Source organism: Balaenoptera physalus (genome assembly GCF_965194825.1).
Source record: "Balaenoptera physalus genome assembly, chromosome: X".
In the NCBI taxonomy this organism is placed as follows: Eukaryota; Metazoa; Chordata; class Mammalia; order Artiodactyla; family Balaenopteridae; genus Balaenoptera; species Balaenoptera physalus.
This window is the reverse complement of record NC_138903.1, coordinates 65117116-65130534: the sequence shown is the minus strand read 5'-3', so window position 1 is coordinate 65130534 and position 13419 is coordinate 65117116. Positions and strand designations below refer to the sequence as shown.

The 13419-nt window shown below is 36.8% G+C and overlaps 1 protein-coding gene across 1 annotated transcript; it reads right to left on the bottom strand.

The window, feature by feature from the left end:
• Positions 1 to 9326: 9326 nt before the first annotated feature.
• On the bottom strand, positions 9327 to 12959 carry ZCCHC13 (zinc finger CCHC-type containing 13). Its single transcript, XM_082447474.1, is given in 3 exon segments — positions 9327 to 10918; positions 10921 to 10984; positions 10986 to 12959. Coding segments are annotated over 3 exon segments (504 nt in total). The 5' UTR covers positions 11373 to 12959; the 3' UTR covers positions 9327 to 10865.
• Positions 12960 to 13419: the final 460 nt, after the last annotated feature.

Genomic DNA, 13419 nt, shown 5'->3' with positions numbered 1-13419 from the left:
GCAGAGCAACTAAGCCTGTGCGCCACAACTGCTGAGCCTGCGTGCCACAACTACTGAAGCCTGTGTGCCTAGAGCCCGTGCTCCACAACAAGAGAAGCCACCACAATGAGAAGCCCCCTCACTGCAACGAAGAGTAGCCCCCGCTCATCACAACTAGAGAAAGCCCGCATGCAGCAACCAAGACCCAACACAGCCATAAATAAATAAATAAATAAATTTAAACCAACTAGACCTAAAAAAATATACAGAACATTGTTCCCAGCAACACCAGAATACACATTCTTCCCAAGTGTACATGGGACATTTTCCAGGATAGACATGTTAGGCCACAAAACAAGTCTTATAAATTTAAAAAGATTGAGATCATTCAAAATATCTTCTCTATCCACAATAGTATGAAACTAGAAATCAATAACAGAAATAAAATTGGAAATTCACAACTATGTGGAAATTAACATCACACTCTTAAACAATCAAGGATTCAAAGAAGAAATTAGAAAATACTTTGCTGAATAAAAAACCACAGCAAAACTTATGAGATTTAGTGAAAGTAGTGCTCAGGGGAAATTTTATAGCTGTGAATGCCTATGTTAAAAAGGAAGAAAGGTCTCAAATTCATTACTTGATTTTAAGGAACTAGAATAAGAATAGAAAACTAAATCCAAAGATAGCAGAAGGAAGGTAATAATAAAGATTAGAGATAAATGAAAGAGAGAATGGAGAAAATCAACAGACATTGAAGTTGTTTTTTTGAAAAAAAATCAATAAAATTGACAAAATATTAGCTAGACTGACTATGAAAAATGAAAGCATACTCAAATTACTAAAAAATCAGAAATGAAAGTGGAGACATTAGTATTGACATTACAGAAATAAAAAGAATTATAAGGGAATACTATGAACAATTGTATGCCAACAAAATAGATAACTTAGATGAAATAGACAAATTCCTAGAAACACACAAACTATAGATACTGACTCAAGAAGCATGGAATATCTGAACAGTCCTATAACAATAAAGAGACAGAATTTGTAATAAAAACCTCCCAACAGAGAAAAGTCCAGGACCAGATGGCTGCACTAGTGAATCCTACCAAACATTTAAAGCAGAATTAACTCCAATCATTTTCAAATCCTTCCAAAAATAGAAGAGGAAGGAACATTTTGGAACTCATTCTATGAGGCTAGCATTATCCCAATACTAAAGCCAGACAAAAATATCACGAGAAACAAAAACAACAGATCAACATCCCATACAAATATAGATCCAAAAATCCTCAGCAAAATAACAGCAAACTAATCCAGTAGTGTATTAAAATGATTATACCTATGACCAAGTAGGAAATATCCCAGAAATGCAAGAGTGGCTCAACACACAAAAACAAATTAATATAATTTATATTAAGATAATTAAAGGGAAAAAAAACACATGATTATCTCAATTGATGCGTAAAACCATTTGACAAAGTCCAACACCATTTAACATTAAAAACACTGAGCAAAAATTTCCTCCTAGTTGCTTTTCTTTTTCAGAGATTTTCTGTGTCTTTTTACATGTATATTTTCCCATATGAACTAAGGAATCAGGTTGTCTACTTCAAAAAACAATCAAATAAAGAAACCATGTGGTTACATTTGTTGGAATCCTGTTAAATTTATAAATTAGGGAAAATTGGCATCTTTATAAATTATTAGTTTTCTGAAAATTGTTATCATGAAGTATATCATACATAAAACATATTTTTAATATGTATAGTTTAAGTAATAATAACAAATCAATATTTACTCACTACTAGAGATACAACTAGAAGTATTACTTTTATTATTATTATTTATTTTTAAGTGTGGTAGTATGCATATAAAATAATATTTACTATCTTAACCATTTTTCCCGGCTTTACTGAGGTATAATGGACAAATAAAATTATATATATTTAAAGTATACAACTTGGTGATTTAATATATACACACATTGTGAAATGATTGCCACAATCAAGTTATTAACACATCACCTCACAGTTACCTTTTTTGTGTGTAAGAATGCTTAAGATCTACTCTCTTAGCAAATTCAAGTATACAATGCAGTAGTATTAACTATAGTTACCATGCTGTATGTTAGATCCTCAGAACTTACCCATCTTATGAACAAATGTTTGTACACTTTGTCCAACATCTTCCCCTATCCCCCACCTCCTAGCCCCTGGTAACAGATATTCTACTCTCTATTTCTATTAGCTCAGCTTTTCTTTTCTTTTTTTTAGATTTCACATTTGGGTGATACCATCCAGTATTTGTCTTTCTCTATCTGGCTTTTCTCACTTAGCATAATGACTTCCAGGTTCATCCTTGTTGACCCAAACAGCAGAATTTCCTTCTTTTTCATGGCTGAATAATATTCCATTTTATATATAGGTTGTTTCCATAAATTGGCTATTGTGAATAATGCTGCAATGGACATGGGGGTGCAGATATCTCTTTGAGATCCTGTTTTTATTTCCCTTGGATATATATCCAGAAGTGGGATTTCTGGATCATATAGTAGCTCTATTTTTAATTTTTTAAGGAAACTCCACAGTGTATCTATAACGGCTGTACCAATTTACATTTCCAGCAGTGTACAAGGGTACCATTCTCTCACCAACACTTGTTTTCTTTTGTCTTTTTTATATTGGTCATTCTAACAGATGTGAGATGATATCTCACTGTGGTTTTTTTTTTTTTTTTTTTTTTTTTTTTTTTTAAACTTCAAACCTTTTTTTTTTTTTTTTTTTTTTAAATTTTATTTATTTATTTATTTATTTATTTATTTATGGCTGTGTTGGGTCTTCGTTTCTGTGTGAGGGCTTTCTCTAGTTGCGGCAAGTGGGGACCACTCTTCATCGCGGTGCGCGGGCCTCTCACTATCGTGGCCTCTCCCGTTGCGGAGCACAGGCTCCAGACGCGCAGGCTCAGCAATTGTGGCTCACGGGCTTAGTCGCTCCGCGGCATGTGGGATCTTCCCAGACCAGGGCTCGAACCCGTGTCCCCTGCATTGGCAGGCAGATTCTCAACCACTGCGCCACCAGGGAAGCCCCCTCACTGTGGTTTTGATTTGCATTTCCCTGATGATTAGTGATGTTGAGCACCTTTTCATATACTTGTTAGCCATTTGTATATCTTCTTTGGAAAAATGTCTATTCAAGTCTTTTGCCCATTTTTTAATCAGGTTATTCTTTTTGCTATTGAATTAATTGTATAAGTTCCTTATATACTTTATTTTTATTTTTTTATAAATTTATTTATTTTATTTATTTATTTTTGGCTGCACTGGGTCTTCGTTGCTGCGCATGGGCTTTCTCTAGTTGCGGCGAGCGAGGGCTACTCTTTGTTGTGGTGCATGGGCTTCTCATTGCAGTGGCTTCTCTTGTTGCGGACCACGGGCTCTAGGTGTGCGGGCTTCAGTAGTTGTGGCACACGGGCTCAGTAGTTGTGGCGCATGGGCTTAGTTACTCTGCAGCATGTGGGATCTTCCCAGACCAGGGCTCGAACCTGTGTCCCCTGCATTGGCAGGCGGATTCTTAGCCACTGCGCCACCAGGGAAGTCCCTTATATACTTTATTAACCCCTTATCAGATATACAGTTTACAAATATTTTCTCCCATTCTGTAGGTTGCCTTTTCATACTGTGGAATCATACAATATTTGTCCATAATATCTTTAAGGTTCATTCATGTTATAGTGTCAGAATTTCCTTCCTTTTTATGGCTGAATAATATTTCATAGCATGTATATGCCACATTTTGTTTATCCATTCATCTGCCAGTGGACACTTTGGTTGCTTCTACCTCTTGGCTAATGTGAATAACCCAGCTATGAATTATATATGCTATGTACAAATATGTCTTCAGGACCCTACTTTCAATTCTTTTAGATATATACCCAAAAGTGGAATTGCTGGATCATATGGTAATATTTTTAATTTTTTGAGGAGCTGCCATACGATACTTTTACTTTTATTTTAGCATTGAAAAGTTTTCATCTTCATCCTAAAAGCCTGGGCAATCACAACCTTTAGAGCACAAAGATTTTTCATCACCAGCATATGTAGAGAACTTTCTTCATCTTAGGCATTCATTGAATTAAAAACTGGGTCATTTCTACCCTCAAATAATACATTATGCTCATCTCTAGTATCAGTGACATTATTATTTCCACAACAGCATACATCATTTACACTGCTCTTCATTACTTCCTGTATAGTTGACCTATTATCTGGTATCGTTTTCCCTCTTCCAGAACATCTGGTGGCAAAATCTTTCAGCTTTTGTTTGCCTGAAAATGTCTATTTTTATTTACTATTTCTGTTTTGCCTAATCATTTAATAACTTTTTATTTATCTTTTTATGATGAAAAATTTCACAGAAGAAAGTTGAAAAAAATAGTACAATGTACTCTGTATTTACACCATGTGGATTCAACAAATGTTAACATCTTCTCATATTTGATTTAATGTCTGCATTTATGTGCGTGCACACGTGTGCACACATAAAATCTCTGGAGAATTCACAGAAACAGAAAGTAAAATGGTGGTCACTAGGGACTGAGGGGAGGGGGGAAATGGAAAGTTCTTGTTTAAGGGGTATGGAGTTTCAGTTTTGTAAGATGAAAAAGTTCTGAAGATCTGTTGTACAACAAAGTGAATATACTTAACATTACTGAACTATACAGTTAAAATATACCTTTAAAATGGTTAAGATGGTAAATTTTATGTTGTGTTTTTTTTTTTTAATATTTTATTTATTTATTTATTTATGGCTGTGTTGGGTCTTCGTTTCTGTGCGAGGGCTTTCTCCAGTTGCGGCAAGCGGGGGCCACTCTTCATCGCGGTGCGCGGGCCTCTCACCGTCGCGTCCTCTCCCGTTGCGGAGCACAGGCTCCAGACGCGCAGGCTCAGTAATTGTGGCTCACGGGCCCAGTCGCTCCGCGGCATGTGGGATCCTCCCAGACCAGGGCGCGAACCCGTGTCCCCTGCATTGGCAGGCAGACTCTCAACCACTGCGCCACCAGGGAAGCCCTGTTGTGTGTTTTTTTTTAATTTTATTTATTTTTGGCTGCATTGGGTCTTTGTTCCTGTGCGCGGGCTTTCTCTAGTTGTGGCGAGTGGGGGCTACACTTCGTTGCAGTGCGTGGGCTTCTCATTGCAGTGGTTTCTCTTGTGGTGCTTGGGCTCTAGGCGTGCAGGCTTCAGTACTTGCAACACACGGGCTCAGTAGTTGCGGCATGTGGGCTCAGTAGCTGTGGCTTGCGGGGTTTTAAGTGCAGGCTCAGTAGTTGTGGCACACAGGCTTAGTTGCTCCGTGGCATGTGGGATCTTCCCGAACCAGGGATCGAACCCGTGTCCCCTGCATTAGCAGGCGGATTCTTAACCACTGTGCCACCCGGGAAGTCCCTATGTTGTGTGTTTTTTATTGTAACTTTAAAAAACCCTGAGAAAGTTTTTCTATGGATATCTAAGATGCAACATGGTAAATATACGGCACTATGAATATACAGTCAGGAGCAAAGGTGGGGAAAATGTGTGATACTGGGCCAGTCATCTCATCAATCACAAAGCTATGTCTTCTAACATAGTTCCAGATGTTCTAACTTGTATTCTGCTATGAATATAGTGACTTGATGCCTTGAGTCATCTGCATTTAAAATGGAACAGTAGTTTAATAAGCTATAATGGAAGGGGATGCTTTAGTTCTGGTTCATTCTCATCCCTGGGGTGCAGCTTTTGGGGTCTATGGTCTCCTGGCCATGTTTGCCTTCAGAACTTTTCTTCTACCTTCCCTGGCTCCCAGCCTCTTGGAGAAAAGCCTCCATGGTTGGGAGGAAGAAAGAGGCCAGGGCATTTCTCTCTGCTTCGGGCAGCTTCTCTGGCAGTGGCTCCATTTTCTCTGTGGCTCCAACTGGACAGGCCTGCTACAGTTCTAGCTTCCACTAGGTGACCCCTGAGCTCCAGTGACATTGCCTCTTACTTCTGTATCTCCAACCCAGAAAAGATTGTGGCATCTTGCTCTTATTAATCTATGGTATCCCATTTGGATTTCAGATCCTCCGTCACCAGTGTGCCAGTTCCCTGCAATATGTTCCTCCTGTTGTAAATACGTGAAGTGGTTTCTGCCTTCCTGGCAAAACAAATGGGCTATAGTTTACCAGAGTTCTCATCCTCAGTGTGCCCTGAACTCCAACATTTGTCCCGTTTGTCCCCCAACCTCAAAAGGCACAGTCCAGCATCTTAGGTACCTCTTTGCTTTGGCAAATGTAAGCAGAACAGAGGTAAACCTAATTGATAGGTCCACCTCCACTTTTCAGGATTCTTGTCTTTTCACAGAATTTCATTCCAGCAGTTCCTCACTATCTTGTTAGCTCTGTGATACTTTTACAGTGATGGTGCTTTATATTTTGACCAGCTTTTAAAGTTGTCTATAGTAAGCAGCTTGGTTTGAATTACCTATTCAGCTTTTACTCAATGCAGGTGTATAAGTGAGAGATGGAGAAACAGAAAAACTGATCCTGACAGTTTGAATTTCTGTTTTTAGTCGTGCCCGAAGCCTCACCTACCCCTACTTCATTACATGCAACCCTGAATCCCCCTTCTGCTTAAGCCAGGTTTTAGTATTATAGAATTGTATGCCACTTATAACTAAGAAATTTCTAACTTGTGCTCTAGTAATTTTATTTAGGATTTTTGTACTAGTATTCATAAATAAGATTAGTCTGCAGAGTTTTTAAAATTTTTCTACTAGCATTTGCTAAAATTTTCTATGCTAGCTTTATAGATATACTAGCTTTATAGAAAATTAGTGTGCTGTCTCTCTTATGCTCTGGAATAGTCAATAATTTGCTGGTAATGATTTTTTTCTTATGAAATAACCCTAAAACCATCTGAGCTATATCATTTTAATAGTGGCAATAATCAACTTAGAAGTAATACTCACACTATTTGCATAATTTGCCATTTTTAGTAATGTATATTCATTGATATTAAAGTGCATTAAGAGTAAAATTATAATCACTGCTCTCATAATTTTAAAAGCAGTCTGCTACATATAATAGCAGCTTTTGTGTGTTGAATTTTTACCATGTACCAGACATTGTGCCAAACATTTGACATATAAAATCTCAAGTAACTCTTAAAATGACCCTTTGAGGTGTTATTTATTTTACAGATAAGAATATAGTCTCACAGGGATTGAGACTTGCCTAAGGTCACAGAGTAGAGCAAGGATTTAATTCAGGTCTGTATAATTCCAAAGTCTATGCTCTTTTACAATTAAGATAAACTACCTCTCTGGCTCTGGCTTTTTTTCCCTAAATACCTTTTCACATTCTTAATTTGTATATTTATGCATTCCTTCCCTTTAAAAAAGTACACGTGCCTCAGGTTTTTCTATTTTAAATATATTTATTTTGTTCAAAGACGCTGACTTTTTTGTTTATCAATTGTTTTGTCTAATTCACTTGTTTTTTGAACTTTTTGGTTTTAATCTTGTTTTTCATTTCTCTAATTTCTGCAGCTTTGTCTAAGTTTTTAAAAAAGTCTTCCTGAATTATAATGTAATAAAATATTTGGCTTCTGAATACTATTTTTGACTGGAGTCCATAAATTTTGTTTCCATCTTCTAAATTGCTGGCAATTGTAATTGTAATTACCTTTTGGAACCTACAGTTATTTAGTAAATGATTTATAAATTTTAAAATAGCTGGAGAGTTTAAATTTTTAAATTTATTTTTGGTGTTTACTCTTGTTTTAGAAAGTACAATGTGCTCAGAGCTTTTACAATAGGAAGAACTACCTATGTTACACTGTGTGTATTATTTGGTAGCCTGATCATTTCTCTGTGTCGATAAACATTCTGCTATAATATGATTTTTAGTGGCAGCAAAGTATTTTATCTTATACATGTGTCATATTTTAAATTCCCTACCCTTTGAAGATAAATGTTTCTTATGTATCACTGCAATAATGTTGAGGTGAACACTATTTTTAATATATATTTGAGTATATATCCATGATCAGTCTCTTAAATTTCTAGAAGTTTAATTTCTATTTCAAAGGATAAGGACTTTTTAAAGGTTTTTGATCTATAATGCCAAATTGCCTTCCAGAAATGTTATACAAATTTTCTGCTTCCAATAGCAGTGTATGGGGTTCTCATCTCTCCATATCCTGGCCAATAAGGTATAACTATTGAACCTTTTATTAATACATAATGTCCTTCTTTGACTCTCGTAAATTTTTTTGATTTAAAGTCTATTTTGGCTGATATTAGTATAGCCACCTCTGCTCTCTTTTGGTTACAATTTGCGTGGAATTTTTTTCCCCATCCTTTAGCTTTCAATGTATTTGTGGTTTTGGACCTAAAATGAGTCTCTTATAGAAAAGGCAATTTACAGTTGGATCATGTGTTTTTATCCATTCTTTCAATATCTGTCTTTTCATTGGAGAATCTAATCCATTTACAGTTGAAGTAATTACTGATAAGGAAGGACTTCTGTCATTTTGCAATTTGTTTTCTGTATGCCTTATAGCTTTGTCCCTCATTTCCCTGCATTACTGTCTTCTTTTGTGTTTAGTTGATTTTTTTGTAGTAAAATGTTTAAATTCCTTCCTCATTTTCTTTTAAGTTAAAGAGGGAACTTTTGACTTGTCTAGGGAGAAAGTACTACTCACCTCCAGCTGAAAGTTTCCACACAGAAATTGGTGCCTATTGCTTCCTGATCTTTCATTTTATTCCAGAAAGAAGAAAAAGAATTTCCATTGGAAATGTTCCAATTTTTAAATGTTGGCATCTAATTAATGAATGTTGTTAAACAATGTTCAGGTCAAACTAAACATATTGTGGACCTGATTCAGTAAGAGGGCTACCATTTTGTAACTTCTGGCACAGGGTACAGGTGAGTCAAAATAAGACTTCCTTTCCTCTAGACTAGAAAAAATGCCTGAAGGGAATGTAAAGAGGACGTCAATGCTGTGTGTGTCCTTAATAAAGGGACATAGCCTCTTTTCCCCCTCCAACTCTGGGCCAAACTCCTGAGGGCATGGGAAATGAAATGCCAGATGGTTTGGGGGGATTCAAAAGCAGATTCCTGTGATCCTCCTTTCCTAAATAGAGTTCAGCACTATGATGAGACTCAAGAATTTGTTTGGGGACTTCCCTGGTGGCCCAGTGGTTGGGGCTCGGCACTCCCGATGAAGGGGGCCTGGGTTCGGTCCCTGGTCAGGGAACTAGATCCCACATGCCGCAACTAAGCCCTGGTACAGCCAAATAAATAAATATATATAAAAAAAAAAGAATTTGTTTGGCTCAGTGTGATATAGGAGTTTCCAGCTGTGTCTTGGCAGACTGGACTGAGATTGCCCCGTTTAGGGGCTGGGAGTGTGGCTGAGTTTATCTTGTTGAGATAGCACAGAGTGACAGAATCAATTTCTAGGACCCCAAGAGGGTCACAGAAGTTGAAACGCAGCTGAATTGAAAGGGTCTTTCAGATGGGGATGAAGGGTCACACATCAAGTCTTATGGAGGTTCATAAAAGAATGCGTCTTCAGTTATAAAACCAGTTACATTTCTTTTACCGGGTTTGAGTTTATGGATCAAAAACTATACCCTCTACACTATCTTTTCTGCTATAAATTCTATCACATCCTAGGTTTGATATGTAGTATTGTCATTATTGTTATTTTGTAAATCATTTTTCATTACAACTTCAATTTTCTCTTGACACAACAGTTACCTCTCCCCATCCCAGGTTTTATTTAGAATTTAGAATTTAAATTGCCTTTTCTATTTTATAGAACTTCAGTTGTTTTTCAGATCTGATTTTTTAAAATGGGTCGCAGCATATGAAATTGAATGTATTCATATCTGGGAAAACACATTTTTCGGAAATTCCTAAACATAAATATAATTTTCATACCTGTGAAAATGTGTGTTTTTGAAATTACAAAAGCCCCTATCTATGTTTAATCTTAATGTTTATACCTGTTTTCTTAGATTTTTTAAAATATGTAAGTCCAAACTTTATCACCAATATCTTTATGTCCACAATTTGCTGCTAAGGTTTTTTTGTTTGGTTGTTTTCTCATTGCTCTCTGTCAAAGCTACTTGTACACGTTATACATATTTTTCTGTTTTATTTTCATAAACTATACACTCTCTGTAAGACCAGATAGAGATGTCTTTCAATGTTATTTAAGAGGTAATGAGGTCAAATAAATCAAAGCAATCGATATATAATAAAGTTACTTTGGCAAAGTCACAGACATTTCTAGAATCAGCTTTATTTTTGCAATGAATCTCTGAGGAGATGTCGCCTACTCAGGGTGCCTTGTGTATCTAAGACAGAAACGTAGGTCCCCCCCACACACATTCTCTATCCTTTCACCTGGTGTTCTTTTTTTTCTCTAGCAATTTATCTTTATCTGACACACTATTTTACTTGTTAATAGATTCTAGGCTTGTGTTTGCAAACTTGGTCTGATTTGTTCACAGATATTTCTCCAGCTTTTCTGGCAGTGGCTGGCACACAGTAGCTCTTAATTAAATGTTAAATCAAAATGCCTCCAAAGAATCTAGAAACTGCTTAATGCTCAGGATGTTCAATGACCGGAGTTATCAGCGGTGCAGAAACACATTAATTATAAGACATCTACAAGTGAATAACTTTTTCTGAGATTTTTTTCCCAGCCCTTTCCTCTTTTACCTTTGTAATTAAAGCTCACTGGCCTGAGAGTAGCCTCAGTCTATCAACCTTTGGTCAGAGAAGAGGTTTCAGAGAAAATAACACAATTATCACGCAGCAAAAGGAGTAGGGGTGGTGGGGAACAAAGGGAAAAGTTAAGCGGTAGCCTCAATGGGGCATTCCCGGGCTAGATGTCCAAGTCCGCCCAACGGCAGCAGTTGACCTCGCTCCTCTTGCTGCAGTTGATGGCAGTTGAAGTCCATGTGGCTGGTCTAGCCACAACGGTAGCACTTGACTCGGGCGCAGTGTTTCTGAATGTGGCCATATTCGGCACAAGAGTAGCACTTCTGCCCCTCCTGATGGTCACAATCACGGGCCAGATGCCCTGGTCTGCCACAGGTGTAACAGCACTGCTGTCTCTCTCGCTTAGGCTTAACACAGTCTTTGGCGATGTGGCCACTTGTCCCACAGTTGTAACAGATGTCATCGAGAAGGTTACAGTTCTTAGCATGATGACCAGGCTCACTGCAGCAGTAACAGATGACAGGTAGGGTGGCAGAACTGCACTGAGCACCTCGGCCACCACCTCTAGCTCCGCGCCCTCGAGGTCCTCCTCCTTTAGGGCCAGAGTGTCCACACTTGAAGCATTCCTTACTGTTCATGGCTGCAGTGAGATCTTCAGGTGAGCGGTCCCACTGCTGCCCCGGAAGCCCCGACAAAACTCCCCTTACGGAGGTTTAGACAGAAGTGGCTGTTTTTCTCGAGGGGCCTCAGCGATGTCACACAGGGTTTGCGCACGGCCCCATTCTTGTGTCACAGGCGTTCTAGCAGTCAGCTCCTTCCCGCCTGACTTTCCTCCTGTCCTTGAAGCCCAAAGCCCATCGCAGGGGCGTTTTCCGTTTCTTGTTTGTTTATTTTTGTTTTTGTGTGTTAAATAAACACTTCTTGGGTCGTTAAGTTTGAGTTTGAATCCGTTCTTGTTCAGAAAATGTGCCTTGTAGGATTTCTTATAATTAAGGCTTAGACCTTCTTTGTGGTCTAGTAGATGACCAGTTTTTATATATGCGCTTTGGACATAGGAAAGATATGTGTGAGATGTATCTAATCCAGTAAATGAAAGAAATTCCACAAATTAGAGTAACCCATTTGGGGGGGTGGGTTAAAAAATAAAATACAAACGTCCATAAAGATATGAGATACATAAGATAGAAAAAAATCTGTAAAATGCTACAGGGAGATTTACTCACAATTTAGCCTGTTTTATTTCAGGAATCGTAGTTTTCAACATAATCACCACCATTTAAGTTGTAAAACAACATAATTGAAGCACTCAGTATAAAGAATATGTTGTTCTTTGCAAAATAAATTACAAAATCTTAATTTAAATATTGGACAGATTTCCTCTCTGTTTTCTAAATTATTTATTATATAAAGCTCATAAGGATTTCTGGACATGTCCACTTATATAGATATAGAAATATGTATGGAAAACTAGACACTAAAATATCCAACTGTAGCTATTTTGGGGCTATAAGATTGAACAGGACTTTTTTCTCCTTATTTTCCTTCTCTGTATTTTGCAGTTTTTGAAATGACTTTAGGTGGTGTAATTTTAAAAATCCACAATAAATATTTTTCTTTAAGTTACTAGCTAGCTATATGCTTTGCATGTGAATTTTTTTCAGGAAGCCAGTACAACTGTATTTGGTAAAACATAGACGTGAGAATAATGAATGTAGCAATTGCCCTTTATTTTTTATTTTTTTATTTTTTTTAACATCTTTATTGGAGTATAATTGCTTTACAATGGTGTGCTAGTTTCTGCTCCACAACAAAGTGAATGCCCTTTATTTTCAATATGACTTGATTGGAATGTGCAACTGGTTTCATAAATGCAACCACAAAGAAAAATGTTTTCAAAAATTAATAAAAGTTATAGCCAAAGAGGATGAGCAGTTGCCACATATAGAATAGTGGAATGAGTTTTATTCCTAAACAATTAAATGATGCAGCATAAATGGTTTCAAATGGCAAAAATTCTCTCTGTGTTTTAAAATTTGATATATGTTTATTAAATTAGCTGTATTAACTATCATATTTAGACCCCTGTTTAGATTTATAGTTTTATTAAAGTAATACATGCCCATAGTTTAAAGCATTGATTTTCAAACAGGTTTAATTGAGACATGAAGGAAGAAATGCATTTTACATCACAATAGAGGATATGTGTGTGTGTGTGTGTGTGTGTGTGTGTGTGTGTGTGTGAGAGTGTGTGCTATAACTCAAATAAGGTTAAGAAAAAAATAATTACCCTTAATGTCTGTAATGCACTTTTTAAATTTTATATGTATATATATATTTATATATATGTGTGTATATATATATATATATATATATTTTTTTTTTTTTTTTTTTTTTTTTTTGGCCTCGCTGCACAGGCTGTGGGATCTTAGTTCCCTATCCAGGGATTGAACCCGGGCCCTCCACAGTGAGAGCACAGAGTCCTAACCATTGGACTGCCAGAGAATTCCCTGCAATGCACTTTCATGCTTTCTAGTCATGTTGTAAAAAATGCTGGTAGTTACCCATTAAATTAATCTTTCAATTCACTAAATGATTTTTACTCATAGTTTGATTGATAACTATAAATAATGCTTATGCTTATGCTATGACTTCTTGATGTTTCAATTTTAGACATTATCTATGATT